This window comes from Rhinatrema bivittatum, chromosome 5, assembly GCF_901001135.1.
Source record: "Rhinatrema bivittatum chromosome 5, aRhiBiv1.1, whole genome shotgun sequence".
Taxonomy (NCBI): Eukaryota; Metazoa; Chordata; class Amphibia; order Gymnophiona; family Rhinatrematidae; genus Rhinatrema; species Rhinatrema bivittatum.
The window spans coordinates 245,969,049-245,988,877 of record NC_042619.1 but is presented as its reverse complement, the minus strand read 5'-3'; the positions used below and the strand labels follow the sequence as shown (position 1 = coordinate 245,988,877).

At 44.4% G+C, this 19,829-nt stretch overlaps 1 protein-coding gene across 5 annotated transcripts in view; it reads left to right on the top strand.

Annotated features, from left to right (window-relative positions):
- LOC115092620 (arylsulfatase H-like) overlaps positions 1-19,829 on the top strand; it is an 87,237-nt gene that overhangs the window by 43,862 nt on the left and 23,546 nt on the right. For 4 of the 5 annotated variants that reach the window (XM_029603691.1, XM_029603689.1, XM_029603690.1 and 1 more), the window contains exons 4-7: positions 3,887-4,008; positions 11,537-11,662; positions 13,170-13,593; positions 17,340-17,476. In XM_029603691.1, the coding sequence (XP_029459551.1) occupies positions 3,887-4,008; positions 11,537-11,662; positions 13,170-13,593; positions 17,340-17,476 (809 nt within the window). Of the gene's footprint in view, positions 1-3,884; positions 4,009-4,123; positions 4,228-11,536; positions 11,663-13,169; positions 13,594-17,339; positions 17,477-19,829 lie in introns of those variants that run through there. The other variant, XM_029603692.1, reaches the window with a different exon arrangement.

Sequence of the window (19,829 nt, the reverse complement as noted above, 5' to 3'; positions counted from 1 at the left end):
GCTCAAGGTAAAACTCTGTGTACCTCTGTGTATCACCTGCAGATCGTTGGCCTCGTCGAGTGCTTCAATCAGACACTCAAGCAAATATTGAGTAAGTTGGACAAAGATGGCAAGAATTAGGATTCATTGCTACCCTATGTCCAAGATTCCTCTTGGCTTCCTCCCCTTTAGAGTTACTGTATGAGAAGAGGCCAAGAAGAATCTTGGATATAGCTTGCAAAACTTGGGAAGATGAAGGTAACCCCAGGCAGAATCTCATTGACTATGTTCTCCAAGTGCAGGATCACCTAAAAAGCTTGGGAAGCAGCTCATCTATGCCTAGAGAAGGGTCATGTTACCCAAGCCTGAGGTTATAATTGCCCCATACTCCAAAGAGTGTTCCAGCCGGGGGACCGCATCCTTGTCCTCCTCTCATTTTCAGAAAGCAAGTTGCTAGCCTGGTCTCAAGGACCCTATGAAGTTTTGGAGAAAACAAGACATGTGGATTACAATATAGCCCAATCAGATAAACGAAAGAAAACTCAAATCTACCACATAGACCTTAAGTGGATTGCACAGGTGTGTGGAGTGGTGCAGGAAGAAGATTTTGGTCTAGAGGTCGGACCTGAAGTGGATCAAACCCAGATTCATTTCAGAGAGCAGCTGTCCACTGCACATAGAGCTGACTTTAAATGAGCTGTGGAGCAAATCAAGGAGATCTTCTTGAGCCTACCAGGTCATACCTACCTGGTCCAGCATGACTTCCTTATGCCTTGTGGAGTTGTGAGGCAATGACCCTATTGGATTCCTGAGGCCAGGTGCCATGTCATTGAGACTAAAGTGAAGGTGATGCTCCAACTTGGCATTATAAAGGAGTCTAATAGTGATTTGTCCTCACCATAGCGCTGGTGCCAAAGCCAGATGGGAGCATAAGTTTCTGCATTGAATTTAAAAAGGTCAATAAGGTCTCAAAACTCAATATATACCTGATGCCTCAAGTGAATGAACTAATTGAACATTTGGGATCCGCCCAGTTCATTTCTACCCTGAACCTTACAAAAGGGTATTATTAGATGCCTCTCTTGCCAGCAGCGAAGGAGATGACTGCTTTCTCAACATCAGGGACACTTTTACAGTTTACTGTCCCTCCTTTTGGTCTCCATGGCACCCCCGCATTGTTTCAGCATTTGTTTGACCTCCTGCTCTGCCCACATCAAGGGTATACAGCTGCCTAGTTGGATGACATTTGTGATGTATAGCACACAGATTGGAAGGCACATTTAAACCAACTCAAAGCTGTGTTAACTAGTCTGAGGATAGTAGGACTGATGGCCAACTCTAAGAAGTGCTTGCTGGGAGGGCAAGAAGTCCAGTATCTTGGCTGCACCCTAGGGAAGGGCAAGGTCCATCTGTAGACATGGAAGATCGAGGCTATCACCCAGGTGCTAGTCCCACAAACCAAAGTGAAAGTGAGAATGTTCCTAGGCCTTGCAGGATATTGCAGAAGCTTAATCCCCAATTTCTCGGTGAAGGCAGAGCTTCTCACAAGGCTGTTGTTGAAGAAAGTACCAGAGAAGGTCCAGTGGTCAGCTGAAGCAGTAGAGACCTTCTGGGTTTTGAAAGAGGTGATTATGCTCCGAACTGGTCCTGATAAGTCCAGACTTTACTGAACTCTTTATGGTGCAGACTGATGCCTCAGAAGTAGGCTTGAGAGCAGTCTTAGTCCAAAATAAGGATGGCCAATAATATTCTATGGCATACATTAGCCGGAGGCTGATGCCATGGGAGAGGTGTTACTCAACAGTCGAGAAGGAGGCCTTGGCAGTCAGGTGGGTCTTATAGGCCTTGCAGTACTACCTGCTAGGATGGCAGGTCATGCTCATAATGGACCATCAACCCCTCCTATGAATAATTAAAAATGAGATCAATGTGAGTGATGGGATTGTTCCTGGCCCTACAGCCCTTTATCTACAAAATATGACTTAGGGCAGGAAAGAAAAACATCAATGTGGATTTCCTGTCCAGAGAGGTGTCCCTGGTACAGGCAGGCTCTCGCCTGAATAAGAGTGAGTGGAGGGGGGGAGGGTATGTGAGAGAGTGTACAGGAAACTCCCCCTCAAACCACCATAAGAGACTGACCAGAACCACTGGCACAGTCTTTGTTAAGGGATTCTAGAGAAGGGAGGCTCCCCTTACCCTACTATAAGGAATCAGAGCCAAGATGGGTTAAAGAGGCTCCGAGGAACAGAGCACCACCATAAGGCTTATGTGTGATGTTTTAGAATTGCAAGGAAGGACTGCTGAGATAAGCAGCCTTTGGAAGCTGTTTATTTTCTGTTTTTTGTAAATAAAATTGTATATAAGGAAACAGCAAGAGTCTTCCTCCTTTATCCCATTGGCTGTTTCCCAAGCCATAACTTGTCCACGTTACCACAGCAACCAATAGGCAAGGCAAAAAAATAACCAAAATGTATTCTGCACGATTTGCATACCATATATCAGTTTTCTGTACTGTTCATCAACAGTGGGCAAAAAGCAAATAACACTTTGTCTGCCATAAGAATATGCTTTATAAATCAAATAAAATTAAGGGTAACTAGTACTCTTTAGTCCTGTAAATAACTAGCAGGGTGTTAGCAGTGCTCTTCGGCTTACAAAAGAGATTGAATGCTTGATGCAGTGTCATGTTCCTTTTCTGATGCCCTGTGGTTGGGCATTACAAGTTTACTTAAATCAAGGAGCATATGTGACCACCCTGGTAGCTCAGCAGTAGTACTATGAAGAGCCATGTGGAGGGCCCAAGTTAGATTTGCAGTCCCAATTAGAGCTCCCTGAGCTGGCTGTTGCTGGAGACGCTGTGCAGGCCGCATCCACGCCATCTTGGGAGGAGGGGGGTCCCAGCCATTGCTCAATGGTAGCACCTACTGGCTGGAACTAGAAGACACCAGTTACAAATTCTTCAGGGCATCGTGGTCTGTGGCTTCCAGCCAAGGACTATTACTGCAGTGGCTGAGCTAGGGAAGATTATATAAATAAGGGAAATACACCAAGTGGTTGCGAACAAAGATTAATGGTGTCATTGTCCAATTGAGGCTGATGCTGATTTAAGAGGGAAGCCAAAGGAGACGGAGGAAATTACCAAAGTGTAAATACAGTTTTAAAAAAGTAATGCAGTATATAGCTGAGCTGCATTTTTGTTAGGTTCGAATTGTTTTAGCTCTTCAACCAGGAGGTTAAACCCTTGTTACAGAAACTAAATGCTCCAAGAAAGTACTTAAATAGAGGAAACTACAGCTCCTTTAGTCGTCATCACCTCACTAGCCTTATCACTCAAATGCTGATAATGTATTTTATAGTTTACCTTTGAGAGACTTGACACTTTAACAACTAAAACTACTACAGTTAACTACTTCAGTGGAAGGTCTTTCATAATAGAAGAGGGGAATATGGGCACTGCCGTGCAAAGAGATCAGGGTTTGATTCCCGGGTCAGTTTTTCTACTCCCTGGCTCAGCCAGGACTATGGAGTCAGCTCAAAAAAAGCAACACCTGCTGGCTTGATCCATGATTGCAGGGTCCCAGAAGGACCCCTGGTGCCTGACCCCTGGCAGATGTTAGTCTCTGCAGTGACATACTAGAAACAAGAGAATGGGATATAAAATTCCTGCGTAGTGGCAAATGCAGGTTAATGGCACCAGATCCCAGCACTAGCTCTGGTTGAGTTGGAAACCAAAAGTAGCAGGAAGAAACTGTCAGGGCCCATAAAAACTAAAGTGGCAATATAGTACAGAAAGCAGCATCTTGCCTTCAAAATAGTACTAGAATATTTTATATAGTTGTGGAAAAGAATTGTCTAACTTGTTTATATTAGTTAAAGTACTGTTTTATTATCATCTGTTGCTTCCTAGGACCCCTAACATTGACAGATTAGCAAAGGAAGGAGTGAAACTCACTCAGCATATTTCTGCAGCAGCACTTTGCACCCCAAGCAGAGCAGCTTTCCTGACTGGCAGATATCCTGTCAGATCTGGTAAGAGTCCCTTCATGAATACAGGGAACCATTTACAGTTTAAAGAGTACAGCAAAACTGCAATGCTTTTAGCACTATGACAATTTGCACTATGTCCATTTTGGCTTATCTGTAGGGTATTATTGTCTCCTTGGGGCAGATTCCCAGATATCTGGGGTCAGTTTTCTTCCCAAAACAATCTCCAAAGTCAAGAAAAATGTGACAGCTTCAGGAAAACAGGTATGGAAAAATATACTGGGTGTTGCATAACCTTTGCCTCTCCCATTTCAGCAGCAACCAGAAATTGATAGAAACATGCAAAATGGCTTTAAAATGAGTGGGGTATATGAACACAAATTTTGAAATAAATCGGTATTTACAAAATTTAATTAGAGCAATTCCAAATTTTGAAGCAAAGTTTCAATGGAATAACGTCTTTGACCACTTTCCTTCAACATTAAACTCTCTACCTCATCCTTAATAATGGCACCTATGATTTTGGCAGTGTTCAAGTCTGGAGAGTTCCATGGCCAGACAGTTACCCTAAAAATCAATGCCATTTTCTTTGACCAGCTGTTGCATGGCATTGGTTCATATGCATGTTGCCTTACCATGGACAAAAGTAGCTTTGGTTACTACCAAAACAATTTTCTGGATCACTCAAAAATGGGATAACATTTTTGGCTAAAATCTTATTCTGAAAATAGGCGCCATCCCAGGATTCCCTACGTTCTTTGATTACCCACAATATATTCTTCGCTGTAAACATGACAAAAAGACCAATGCAGGCATGATTTCTGGTAATTTGGTGATAATGTTCCTCATTTCAAATTTCATTCAAAGTTTTTTCCCAAACTCGATCATTTTTAAAATTTGGTTTTTGAATTGACCAAATGAAAATTCATCAGAAGTTGGTAAATGAAAGAAATCCTCTTCATCCCAATTTTGTAACCAATTCACCAGCCAGAACCTATCTTGGATATGGGTTTTGGTTTTCCATTGTTTTGAAATAATGTGAAAAGCCTAGATACCAACCCTGATTCAATAACGATAAATTGTTTAATCAACTTTTTTCCTCCGCTTATCCAAAATCATTTGTGCCACCTAATAACAGCTTTTTTTCTGCTTCTTGCTAGTATTTTCAATAAATTGTTGGCTTTCTTGAGACAATTTTAGTAGTTGACCATCACCAAATTCCATAAAACACTCATCTGCATTCTTGCCCCATGTCCTCTGAACCCAGCTTTCACGTCAACCTAATTTTTTGGCAATCCACTTTCTCGTAATAAAGGTTGCTCCAGCATCACACACCTCACAAAATGCAATATAATTAATATGGTCAATCTGATGCTGTTTTTCGCTATTGTATGTTCTGGCTATAAATAAGAAATTTAAATAATGTGTAAGGCACTGTTAAATTCCAGATTGAATGGCCTACAAAATGGTACAAAAATTTATATTAGTGGGATAATCCAGTGGGGAGCTGGGTGGGGGGAAGCAAAGGTTATGCAACACCTGGTACTCACTCCCTTTTGGGTCCCTGTTCAAGCACCATTTTTGTTAACCATTGGGGAATAGCTTCTGCTATGAGGCTCAAAGGGACTCACATGCAAAGAAAACAGCAATCCACACCCAAAATTATGTTACAAAACAGAACAAATTTATTCAAAGTCTACAAATTTAATACTTCAGTAGAAAGCAGAAAAAACAGCATCAATCTTAAAAAATAAAAATAAAAAAATACAAATGTTGCAATTGGCAGTCTGCGGATCTGTCCCACAGACGGCTGCTCTTACCTCCAACCTGGGCCTCCCAGGATGTCCTTCCGATGACGTGGCCACCTTTCACTGCTCAAGCATGCCAGTCAGCAGCAGCGTGGTTAGGCTGATGCTGCCACTAGGCAGATGCCACCACTACTACTCACCAGAGAATACCTTAGGTGGGCACACGCCTGACCTGTGCTGATTTAAAAGGCCCAAAGCAGAAATTCCCCCATGGTACCCTCTGATGACATTATGGAGCCACCAGTATTTAAAGCCTGCCTGAATGCATCTCCAGTGCCTCGGCAATAAGTCAACTCCTTGGAGTAGTGCTTTGCCTCTGTGTTTTTTGGTTCCTGATTCTTGTTCCTGCTATCGTGTTCCTCCTGAGTTCCCGTGTCCCATTCCTGATTCCCTGGCAGTCTGGTTTATCTTCTGAGTTCTTATCTTTGTGGTCAGTCTTCCCTTTATGTGTCTTCAGCATCTCGTTTTGCTCCTGTGGTTCCTCGTCCTCCCTCCTCCTCTTCATCCCTTGTATCATTGGTTTGGACTTCTGGCTTTGAGTTGGATTGACCTTTTGGCTTGACCTTGGATTGTGCCTTGAATCTGTTTGACCTCTTCCTGCCTCTGACCACTGCCTGTATACCATTACTGCTCAAACTCTGCCTGCCTTGACCACTGCTTATACCTCGACACTGATTGAACACCTGCCACTGACCTCAGCTTGAATCTGTATCCATTGACCACCGCCTGTCCCGACCACTACTCATACAGACTCTGCTTCTTCACCATGCTGGCCTGTAGCATCTTCTATATGATAGATTTTTACCTCCATAGAGGCTGCGCCTAAGTCCAGCCGGCCCCAGCACCCGAGGGCTCAACCTAAGGGGAACGACAGCTGGTATTTGTGAAGCTCCAGTTGGGCCTCTGCTCCAGCCAGTTCTGCCTGCCAACAGTTGGGACCTGCAGGGCTTCTCCCTGCAGGTTGCATCTCCACTTTGATTTAAGGGTCCACTCTCACAATAAATTGCCAAGGCCATGGATCCTGCAGATGCCTCGGACCTTCAGGCCATCCCGGGCCTTACACAGAAGATCCAGCAGCAATTTCTAGAGCTGGTGAGCTCCATGGAGCGGCTTAGCACCCTTTTGGATGTAGCAGCAGTGTCAGCCACCTCCTCACCTCCTGCTGCCATCACAACCTCCCCAGCTGTACCTATTCTTTCTATGATTTGGCTACTGGCACCACCCTGGTATGCTGGGGACTAGAAAGAGTGCCAAGGATTCTTGAACCACTGCTTCATGCATTTCTCTCTTCTGTCGGCACTGTTTCCCAATGACTCTCTCAAGACCACCTTTGTGCTCTCCCTGTTGGATGGCAAGGAATTAGCCTGGGCCTTCCAAATGTGAGAGTGAGTAGATCCTCTTCTCCAGGATCTTCATCAATTTCTCAAGGCCTTCAAGCTTGTCTTCAAACCCGACTGGCTGGCTATGGTGGGTTCGGACCTCGTGCACCTACACCGGGGTTCCTGGACACTGGTGGACTATGCTGTAGAATATCGGACCATGGCTACTAAACTGGGGGGGGGGGGGGGCTGTCTTCATGCATCAAGGATGAGCTGGCTGCCCGCGGGCTCCCAGAATCCCTGGATAGCCTTATTGATTTAGCCAGGAGAATTGACCATCGCCTTCAGTAACAGGCCTGGGAACTCTATCCTCCACGCAGACCCATTGCATTAGCGATTTCAGTGCCCCCTCTCTCCCATTCCAATAGCAGCAGCAGCCTAAGCACACATGGAGGAATCAATGCAGCTTGGCCAGGAGCACCTCACCCCTGAAGAAAGGCTCCGCTGATGTCCGCTAGAGCCATGCTTCTACTGCGCTGGGGCCGGGAACCAGCTGGCGCGTTCTCCCCTGAAGCTAGGAAACTAAACAGCCTAGGATCTAGTGGGCAGTGATCGTAGGCTTCATGAGTCCTGCTCCTCAGCTGACGCTTCCAGTGACTATTGCTGTGAATAACCAAGAATTTAGAACATAACATAAGAACATGCCATACTGGGTCAGACCAAGGGTCCATCAAACCCAGCATTCTGTCTCCAACAGTGGCCAATCCAGGCCATAAGAACCTGGCCAGCTTCCAAAAACGAAGTCTAACCCATGTCACTGTTGCTAGTAAAAGCAGTGGCTATTTTCTAAGTCAACTTAATTAATAGCAGGTAATAGACTTCTCCTCCAAGAACTTATCCAATCCTTTTTTAAACCCAGCTACACTAGCTGCACTAACCATATCCTCTGGCAACAAATTCCAGAGCTTAATTGTGCGTTGAGTGAAAAAGAATTTTCTCCAATTAGTCTTAAATGTGTTACTCGCTAACTTCATGGAATGCCCCCTAGTCCTTCTATTATCCAAAAGTGTAAATAACCGATTCACATCTACTTGTTCAAGTCCTCTCATGATCTTAAAGACCTCTATCATATCCCCCCTCAGCCGTCTCTTCTCCAAGCTGAACAGCCCTAACTTCTTCAGCCTTTCCTCATAGGGGAGCTGTTCCATCCCCTTTATCATTTTGGTTGCCCTTCTCTGTACCTTCTCCATCACAACTATATCTTTTTTGAGATGCGGCGACCAGAATTGTACACAGTATTCAAGGTGCGATCTCACCATGGAGCGATTTAGAGGCATTATGACATTTTCCGTTTTATTAACCATTCCCTTCCTAATAATTCCTAACATTTTGTTTGCTTTTTTGACTGCTGCAGCACACTGAACCGACAATTTTAAAGTATTATCCACTATGATGCCTAGATCTTTTTCCTGGGTGGTAATTCCTAATATGGAACCTAACATCGTGTAACTACAGCAAGGGTTATTTTTCCCTATGTGCAACACCTTGCCCTTGTCCACATTAAATTTCATCTGCTATTTGAATGCCCAATCTTCCAGTCTTGCAAGGTCCTCCTGTAATGTATCACAATTCGCTTGTGATTTAACTTCTCTGAATAATTTTGTATCATCCGCAAATTTGATAACCTCACTCGTCGTATTCCTTTCCAGATCATTTATATATATACATTGAAAAGCACCGGTCCAAGTACAGATCCCTGAGGCACTCCACTGTTTACCCTTTTCCACTGAGAAAATTGACCATTTAATCCTACTCTCTGTTTCCTGTCTTTTAACCAGTTTGTAATCCATGAAAGGACATCGCCTCCTATCCCATGACTTTTTAGTTTTCTTAGAAGCCTCTTATGAGGGACTTTGTAAAACACTTTCTGAAAAGCCAAATACACTACATCTACAGGCTCACCTTTATCTACATGTTTATTAACTCCTTCAAAAAAATGAAGCAGATTTGTTAGGCAAGACTTCCCTTGGGTAAATCCATGTTGACTGTGTTCCGTCAAACCATGTCTTTCTATATGCTCTACGATTTTGATCTTTAGAATAGTTTCCACTATTTTTCCCGGCACTGAAGTCAAGCTCACTGTTAGAGCACCATCTCCCTTCCAAATTATTTATGGAAGACAGCTGTCACCTCCCTTGCCTAGCCCATTGACATTCCTTTGCCGGCGGTTCAATTGACAGCTCAGGATATCCAAGAACTCTGGATCTGCACAAAGGAGATTCTTCAGAAAGTGGCTGAGAGAGCGAGGAAAACTACGGACGCCCATCGTCGGCCAGTGCCACAGTTTAAAGCTGGGGACAAATTCTGGCTTAGCACCTGCCATATTCGGCTCCAGATGCCCTCCATGCAGTTTGCTGCCCGATGCATCGGGCCATTCCCAATTCTTTGCCAAGTAGGCCCAGTAACCTACCAATTACACTTAACCTCTCTAGGAATTCACAATGCCTTCCACATTTCACTCCTAAAACCATTAGTCCTCTCAAAGCCCTCCAGGAGATCCACCAGAAGTTTCCTCAGTAGATCATGTTACCTATCAGGTAAGAGATTTTGCACGTGAGGCGACGGGGCAAGAAATGGGAATATCTTATCTCCTGGGAGGGATACAGCCCAGAGGAGAATTTATGGGAGTCTGCCTCTAACATTTTGGACAAGAATTTTCCAAACACCCTAGGAAACCTAAACCCTCAGGAGGGGAGTTTAGGGGATGGGGCAGTGTTGTAATTGGCGGGCCACGGGTCCATCCTGTGGACTGCCACTCTTATCCCCAACCCGGGCCTCCGAGAATGTCCTTCCAATGATGCGGCTGCCCTCCCTGGCTCAAGCACTCCAGTCAGCAGCAGTATGACTAGGCTGATGTCACCGCTGACACCACCACTGCTGCTCACCAGGGAATCCCTTAGGCATGTGCACACCCAATCTGTGGTGATTTAAAGGGCCCGCGGTGCCCTCTGATGATATCACAGAGCCACCAGTATTTAAAGCCTGCCTGAACGCCTCTCCAGTGCTTCAGCAATAGGTCAACGCCTTGGAATAGTGCTTTGCCTCTGTGTTCCTGGTTCCTGATCCTTGCTTCCTGGCTCCTGATTCCATCGTGTGTTCCTCCTTTGTCCTGTTTCTGGTTCCCTGACAGTCTGGTTTATCTTCTGAGTTCTTGTCTTCATGGTAAGTCTTCCCTTTGTCTATCTTCAGCATCTTGTCTTACTCTTGTGGTTTCTTGTCCTCCCTCCTCCTCTTCGTCCCTTGTATCATTGGTTTGGACTTCTAGCTTTGACTTTGGATTGGACTTCTGGCTTTGGCTTGACCTTAGATTTGACCTTGATGCTGTTTGACCTCTGCCTGCTTCTGACTACTACATGCCTACCATTACTGCTCAAACTCTGCCTGCCCTGACCGCTGCTTGAACCTCAGCACTAAGTGAACTCCGCCCACCACTGACCTCAGTCTGAATCTGTATCCGTTGACTGCTGCCTGTCCTGACCGCTGCTCATACAGACTCTGTTTCTTCATTGTGCTGGCTTTAACATCTTCTACATGACAGATCTTCACCTACACAGAGGACCACACCTATGTTCAGCTGGCCCTGGCACCCTAGGGTTCAACGTAAGAGGAACAAGGATTGGTACTGGTGATGCTCCAGTTGTGTCTCTGCTCCAGCCAGCTCCACCTGCCAATGATGGGACCTGCAGAGCTCCTCCCTGCAGGTTGTGCCAACTCCACCTTGGTCTAAGAGTCCACTCCCACAATAACCAAAAAGCAGATAGTAGTTTCTTAGATAAACCCGCGCGTATCTTTTAAAATCCGGTGTCGGCGCGCGCAAGGCTGCGCAAAATTGGCAGCCTGCACGCACCAAGCCGTGCAGCCTGCCTCCGTTCCCTCCGAGGCCGCACCGAAATCGGAGCGGCCTCGGAGGGAACTTTCTACCCGGCCCTAACTAATTCCCCCCCCCCCCCCCCCCCCCCAGGCAGGCGTAACTTGCGTGCGCGGGCCGGCTGCTGGCGCGCCATGTTCCGGTCTGGGGGCTGGTCTGGAGGCCGCGGCACGCCCCCCCCCCCCCCACGAAAGCCCCGGGACGTGCGTCCCGGGGCTTGTGTGCGCCGCCGAGGCTATGTAACATAGGCTCGGTGCACGCAGGGGGTGGAAGGGGCAGCTTTTCGGGGGTTACACACGTATCTTACGCGCGTACCCCTTTGAAAATCTGCTCCTTAGATTGTAAGCCCAGTGGGGATAGGGAAATACCTACATTACCTGAATGTAATCTGCTTTGATGTACACATTGAGATGCCAAAAAGCAGAATATAAAAATCTAAATAAATGTTGTCATCATTACAATGTGGCATCTTATAAATAAAGAAAACAAGTGCCTTAATATTTTTGTCTCACATTCAGGCATGGAATCAACATCAGAAATGCTTCGTGTTATTTTTTGGCTTGGTGGAACCGGAGGACTCCCTACAAATGAAACAACTTTTGCCAAGATCCTACAGCAGCAAGGCTACACCACTGGACTTATAGGTATGGGGGGGGCCTCTTGTATTCCTGTGCCCCTTTATGGTAGCTCAGTCTGTTGCTTAGAATTTACCTTTTGTAGAGTTTTTTACTAAATCATATTACTGTCCAGGCCTGAACATTTATTTTTTGACTTTGCAGTTTTCCGCCCACTGCTTTGGCCTTCCGGCTCAAATGGAATAAGAGCTGGGATCTTGGCCACCATAAGCCTTTTTTTCACAACTACTTGGGAGCTTTCCTCTATCTTACATCCCCACCATACCTACCTCGTCTGGCCATGCACCAGAGCTCCTTCCGGAACCCTGAAATCCTGACCCCCCCTACCCCCCTGCGCAACATCTCCCGCTTCCCAGGGAGCAGAGGATCTGACTCTGGGTTCAAGCCATGGTCCTTCTATACTGCACTGTATGGTAATACCACTGAGTCAAAGGGGTCCTGCCTCAAAGAGCCATATCTGAACATTTTACATTCTTGAGAACAGACACAGTGAGGAAACTTTACATTCAGAGTTTCCAAAGTAGCCTGAAAAGCTGTGTTGATTTATTTTCTTCTACCGGTAGTAGAGGTGTAATATACCTGTGAGCAAGAAAGTCCATTATGGCAATCTGTTCATAAGAGAAAAAAGGGGAAACCATGAGGATTACTCCTCCTCTCTCCCAGGCCTATCACATCATTTCTAGGACTCTGAAAGTGGATGGCACTCCATAAGAAGTGGAGTTATCTAATGCAGAATGCCAAAATGGTAGAGGCTATGTTCTGACATTTTTAGGCAGTGATTAGAGATTTTGTATCAGGATTTTATTCACTGAAATCCCAAACAGACCAGTTTTGTTATTTGCTGGTAAAATATCTCCAACCACATATCCATCAAGCAAATAGGTTCAATTAGGCCCTAATGTGGGATGCCCTGTGCTTATTCTTTGCGCAAGACCCTACAACTTCTGATTCATTTCCAATGTGGCGAAAATTAGCCGAGATGATAAACTTGCAAAAATGATGAAGGGATACTGGGCCGGATTTTCAAAAGTTTATGTGCACTGGGCCTATTTTCAAAAGGCCCGGTGACGCACGTAAAGCCCCGGGACTCATGTAAGGGGCGGGGCGTGGCCAGAGGCCTCCGCATGGCTGCTGGGCCTGGGATGGCGCGCCAGCAGTCGGCGCCTGGGGCTGAAGTAAGTTTTGGAACAAAGAAAACAAAAAGAAAAAGGGAGGGGGAAAGGCAGGGGGAGGTAGAGAAAAAGAAGGGGGAAGGTGGGGGTTAGGGAACGGGGGAAGGCTGAGCGGCTCAGCGTGGGCTTGGCGCGCAAGGTGCACAATTGTGCACCCCCTTGCATGCGCCAACCCAGGATTTTATAACATGTGCACGCCTGCATGTTATAAAATTGGGTGTACATGTGCGCGCGCCAGGTAGCGAGCGCACATGTTCGCCCACACGCAACCTTTTAAAATCTACCCCATTTTGTAATATGCTAAAGTAGAACTACCCTAACTGTAAATGTTTTTGGTTTAACAGGAAAATGGCACCTGGGTGTGAGCTGTGAATCCCGCACTGATTATTGTCACCATCCTTTAAACCATGGCTTTCATTACTACTATGGGATGCCTTACACCCTTTTCAATGATTGTCAGACAGGACAAGCGCCTGAGCTAGGCAAAGTCTATAAACGTTACTTCTGGTTTTATTTTCAAATGATTGCCCTCGCTCTGCTTACAGTGGCAATTGGAAAACTCACTGGCTTGTTTCCCATTTCTTGGAAAATAATCACTTGCCTGGCATTGCTTGCCTCCTTGTTTTTAATCCCTTGGTATACCAGTTTTACATTCGTCAGGCACTGGAACTGTTTAATGATGAGAAACTACGAAATTACTGAACAGCCAATGAGAGTGGAAAGAACTGCTTCTCTCATGGTGAAAGAAGCAGTTTCGTTCATCGAAAGGTAACAACTGATTTTGATTTTGATTAGATTTAGACCTTGCTAGAAGCAGTCGGTTTGCATCTTTGGTAGGAGAAGTTATAGAGCAGGACATCAGATTGCATAACATTTCTTGTAATTTTATTTCTGTTCTTTCATGATGCTCCAATTACAGTGGGTATGAACCAATGATATTTACCCTTGTTCCAGCCCTCCCTTCTGGAAGGTCATCCTACAGTCTTCTTGCTAGACATCCAGCTCAGAAATATTTATCATTTCCTGCTTCTCCTGCAGCATTTCTACAATATGGGGTAGATTTTCAAAAGCCTACGCGTGCCGGGCCTATTTTAGAAAGGCCCAGCGATGTGCATAAAGCCCCAGGACGCGCATTTTTCCCGGGGTTTTGAAAAAGGGGCGGGGCCAGAGGCCTCCGGCACAGCGGCCATTTGCAGCGGTGTTGGAGGATCGCGTGCCGGCGCGTGCATCAGGTAAAATAAAGGTTGGGGGGGGGGGGTTTAGGATAAGGCTAGGGGAAGGGAGGTTAGGTTAGGGGTTAGGAAGTTCCCTCTGAGGCCGCTCTGCAATTGGAGTGGCCTGGGAGAGAACGGGGGAAGGCCACGGGCGTCTGCACGTGCAAGTTGCCCAATTGTGCACCCCCTTGCGCACGCCGACCCCCGATTTTATAAAATCGGGCATAAAGGCGTTGGGACTAGGAGCCCTGGGGGTTGCTGGAGCATCTCTTTTCTTGAAGTATAAGGATGATGACTTGCATTATACACAGGAGTCAAAGGGGATTTTCTACAAGTTGCCTCCCTGCTCTTTTTTTTTTTATTATAACTGTTCCAATGCCCGTGCTCTTCACTTTGATTTTTCAAAACTAGGGGGAAGATCTCAATTACCCAAGTCTTAAATTTCCGAGCAGTAATGTCATAAAGGCTTTAATTCATGTTAATGTCCATTCACTCATCTATCATATGAACCTAAATTGTTAGACAACCCAAATTATAATTTTAAAACCTATTCAGTTTGCATACTGACTGCTTCTATCAGAAAGGAGCCCATACCTTTTGAGCTGTAAAGAGCCTCTTACCATGCAAAATAAGTAATAGATAGTGACATTTGTTTTCAATGTTTATTTTATTTTTCCTGGGAATTTCAGTGTTATAACAAAAAAATAAAATCACAGATATTTTTTTTCCCAGAAAAATAAAATAAAAGCTGAAAACGAAGGTCTCTAGTCATAGATATAGGGTAATGTTCAAAGGAACATCTATGAGTAAGGTAGTGCTTTACCGGCAGAAATGGACTATAGAAAATTGTGCAACCAATACACGTGAAATTACGTGTATATACACTGGGAATTTCCAAACACGTACATGCACACATGTATATGCTGCTTTATAAACCTTGAGAACACATACGTAATTTTCATTTCGTGAATACATTTTACTGACAGAAAAAAGGGACAAAGGTGATGTTCCCGGGTGCGGCTCAGAAGTTGTTTTGTAAGCGATAGATTCGCACACATTACCTAACTTATTCGTACACTTTTACACCTGCTAATTGACTCGCACAAATGAAATCGGACCTGTCTGTTGTCAGCAGGTTTTGGGTGGAAGGTGTGGGTGAACCAGTGGGGTGGGGGGGGGGGGAGTTCAGGGTAAAGTACTAGAGGTCTAGGTGAACTGGAAACAGACTGGTTGAACTGGTGGAGTTATCAGCAAACTAGTGATTTAAAGTACATGTGCAAGTAAGTATTTTCAAATGTTATGCATGTGTACTTTATAAAATACTAGCCTCCATGTATAACACAAGGTTATTACGAATACATGGTATATGTTTTTATACACTTAAAAAATACTCGTGTATAATGATAAAATAGGTAGAGGAAGTATAAATTTTCTTATACTAGAAATATTTCTATATAATGAAACATATCTGGTTACTTTTGGAGCAGAAATATGCAGTATTTTACAAACTGAGCAGTTCCTGCCACACAACTTATAAAATACGTACATTAATCTCTGCATGTGCATTTAGGCACATAAATGCTGTACCTTGGATAGGTTTGAAAGTTAGACTTCCTAATTGTAAGCTCTTTGGGGAAGGGAGAAAATGACAGTACCTGAATTGTAACTCACCTTGAGGTTTTATGTGGAAAGATGAGTAATTAATTCTAAACCCAAAGTCCAAATCTTACACTAAAGAATATTCAGTTTTCAGTCACTTTTATCTTCCCATTGCCTCAAGTACCAATTTAAAAGAGTAATTTGGTAATATGGTGGGTAACCTATGCAAGCTGGACGTGCATAAGTGACACCAATTTTCAAAGGAAACGTGTGCACATATGTTTGTTTAAAAAATTATCCTACTGAAAGAACCTGCATAAATTACACCCACCAGCCGCAGCACGTAGATTTCCCATGTAAATTTACTTGAATACTTTGTAAAATCAAATTATGCCTGTAAGTAGAAACTCTGCCCCAGCCACATTCCCAAGAAGACCTCCACTCAGTCTGGATAAACTTATAAGCAAATGTGGCATACAGGCATATGTTTAACTGCCCATTGTGCGAGACATTTTTAAAACTCCATTTCAGTATGGAAAACAGTGTTCTAAGTGCAGCAGTTCATTTGAAAAGTATCCCCTTAAGGGTACATTTTCAAAGTAGCTGTGTGCGCTAAAACCGGTGGATACACACGTGGCTGGGCCATGCGCGCACCGAGCGCATTTTTAAAACAGCCCAGCCACGAGCGTGTCCCCTGGTATGCGCAGAGGTGCCAGCCTGTCTGAAAGGGGCAGGCTGGGGGGCATAGTCAGGGCGGAGACCAGCCATTAGGCCCTGTCCTGGGGAAGCGCGAGCTGGCAGCCAGCCGGTGCACGTAACTTCTGCTCCAAAGGAAGCAGGTAAGTTTAAAAACAAAAAAATAGGTAGGTAGGGGTTGGGGAGGAAAGGGGAAAAGGTAGGAAGGCTAGGTAGGGATATAGGGAAGTTCCCTCCCAGTCCGCTCCTTAATTGAAGCAAACTGGGAGGGAATTGGGGAAAGGCTCAATCACGTCGCTGTGCGTACTTTAAAAAATTCACCCCCCCTGCGCATGAGAGTCACAACCTGGGTGCACATGAGCGTGCTGATACAAAATCGGGCACACATGTGCACACGGCATTGTATTTTATAACATGCGCGGCGACGCACGCATGTTATAAAATTGACACATCCATGTGAGCACCGGGAAATGCGCGCACATGGATGCCCATGCGTTTTTTTGTTTTTTTTTAAATCAACCTTTTTGATTTTAAGTCTGGGACTTATAGTACTTGAATACTTATCACTGTCATACAGTGCTGTATATGTCCAGTCCTACCATAAAAGTGATAAGTATTCTTATTACTATGAATAACAATAATAATAAAAGGTCTCCATATCACTTAGCAGCTTTTACTGCCTTACTCCTGTGATTGTGAGCAAAGTTTTGCAACTGAATGCTTACGAAAAATGAGTTAACGAAGAGTAACAAGAAATGAAATTCCGGTGAGGCATCACATGTTTCAAATGCAAATTAATCTCTTTCTGTCTTTTACCTTATCTCTAGTTTTCACTTTTTGCCAGAAATTAAAGAGGTACCATTCCAGTGCTGTAAAATATAGATTGACAGTTCAATCCGATTATTTCCTAAAGAAAATGTTTTCCTTTTTATCTGCTGTTTGTCCTGGAGCCCGAGCTCAGATTTGTGCTCAAGGGAGTAACAGGCTGATTTTCTGCTTTTTTAGGAACAAGAAAGGGCCTTTCCTTCTCTTTTTCTCTTTCTTGCACGTGCACACTCCACTTGTCACCACCGAGAGATTCATTGGTACCAGTCGGCACGGATTATATGGGGATAATGTGGAAGAGATGGACTGGATGGTTGGTAGGTAACCACTACTGTTGTTATGCCTGTCAAAATGCAAATCCTTAGACTGAAAGAGCTCAGAAAATAGTACATTTCTGTCAGAGAATTAGCATGCAATACCTCATAGTGGATGTCCACTGGGAATTGCATCTAATGCAGCTGTTTAAATATTTTTCTTAAAAGAAAAAAAACTACCCATGCTATAAATCATTAAAGGGCTTGACCTCCTCTAACCTTCCCTTCTATGTCTATGGAAGAAAAGCTTCGTGAATCAGATCCTCAGTGTTTTCTAGTTGTGGAAAAATCATTTATAATGCTCTTCCTATACAGTGCATTAATGGTGATTTTTATTTTGTGGCTGGTTTTCAACAGTGAGTATACTAGGCTTTTATTATGATAAATGTTCGCTTTATTATACACTGAAAAAATTCCCACCTAACAGTCCGTTGTGCATTTTCAAACGTCTTCTAACATTCTTTTCTGTTTATGCATGGGGTCCCATTTAAAATGTTCTGAAAATGGAATGTACAGGGTGAAAATAAGCTATTTTAATACTTTCTCATTCCGAACATTAATTGACAGAGGGCAAAATACATCAATAGTGATATAGTATCTTTGCAAAATGACTTACAAATATCAATTTTAATTCACATTTTATTTTATTTTGGTCTGCTGGTTGTTTCAGGCTTTCACACACTTTTTTGTGATCTGTGACTTTATCAAAAAATGCACAGCGCTGCTTGAAAACCCCTTGAAGTATCCCCCGTTTTCTTTCATGTTCCTCTTCCCCTTTATGCATGCATTATGACCCATTTGAAAATTGAAGAAAATGCCAGCTTTTCCTCAGCATGCCTAACTACTGCATACTCTAGAGAAAAGAAAAACTAACCATACCTAACAACAAATATTTTTCTTCAAAAAACAGGGGCTCTATGATGTCACTTTTCAAAGGGATGTAGGCACCTAACTATGCAGTTTAGTGGATAGACTCCTCAGAGTGAAAATTTCCCCTGCCAAGCATTCTGGGTGGGGAGGTAGGGTAAGGTTGGTAGAATGAACATTAGCCGGCTAGCATTCATTTTCAGCCATTAACCCAACTTACATGAAGACCAATGAGATTCCTATAGGGATGTGCATTCGATTTTTACGAATTAGACAATGTCAACACTATTGTCTAAAGCGTAATGGATCGGATGTGCCAAATGTTTTGCCGAAATTTCGTATTTCGTGATAGTGCGCACTAATGGAGTTACTGCGCACTAAATATCTGTTAGTGCGCAGTAATACCAATTAGTGCGCGCTAATGAACTCCTCAGAATTGATACTTTTTACTTTTTAAGTTGCATTTTTTTAGTGCGCACTAACATTAGTTACAGCGCACTAACATACCTGGTGCGTTGTAAGTTCTATTAGGGCGCACTAACGAGCCTTAATGCGCATTAACATCTAGCTAGTGTGCACTATCTCGGTCGGTGTACTGCGCACTAATGCTACGTACTAACGCACTTCGCCGAAAATTGCCGATCAAAACTAAATTTTTCACGGAGCGGCCAATCCGAAGCCCGACCCGATATCTTTAAATGAAGCACATCCCTCGATTCCTAACCCTGTTTTAGCCATCTAGATTTAAGCACATTCCTGAACATACCTAGATCAGTCCAGACCAGTGGGTTGTGCATTCCTACCAGCAGATGGAGTCAGAGAACAATTAGAACTTTGGGCACTGATACATAACGAGAGTGCCACCTGCAGCCCCCAGTATTTCTCTAACTCCAGCAGATGGTAGAGATGCAAACCTGCAGTCTTTTAGTCAGTTAAAAAAAAAAAAAAGGTTATTAGGGAAAGGATTTTTTCCTAGGATAGGCTAGTTTGTAGTTAGTAATGTAGCTTCCTGAGGTGTTAGGCACCTTCGTGGGCCATCCCTCAGTTGAAGCCAGTCGTCCGGGGGGGTTGGATACCCCTGCCTGTGTCTCGCCCGCATCGGTACCAGTGTCTCGATAACCAGGGGCTCCTGGTTTCCTTGAGCACTGAGGAGGCTCCTCTCACTCCTTCCCTCAGACTCCAACTCTGTCAGGGTAACGTTTTCTTAAAAGAAAAAAAAAAATCAGAAAGAAAGCAAGGAAGAAGCCTTTCAAGGTAGGAGGAGTTCATTTGGGGGACGGGCCATGCCATTCGTCGGCAGGCCAGCTGGAGTGGTGAGCTTAACCCCGTGGGTCCTCATGATGGCCCGGGCTCCGGGTAGGTCGGCGGGGGGGGGGGGGGGGGGAGGGAGATAGGCCTTTGCTCGTGTGTGAGGCCTCTTTTTATTTTCACGTTGGCAGTGAGCCTCACAGCAATTTTGCGCCTGCGGGAAGTTTTTCTATTTTTAGCT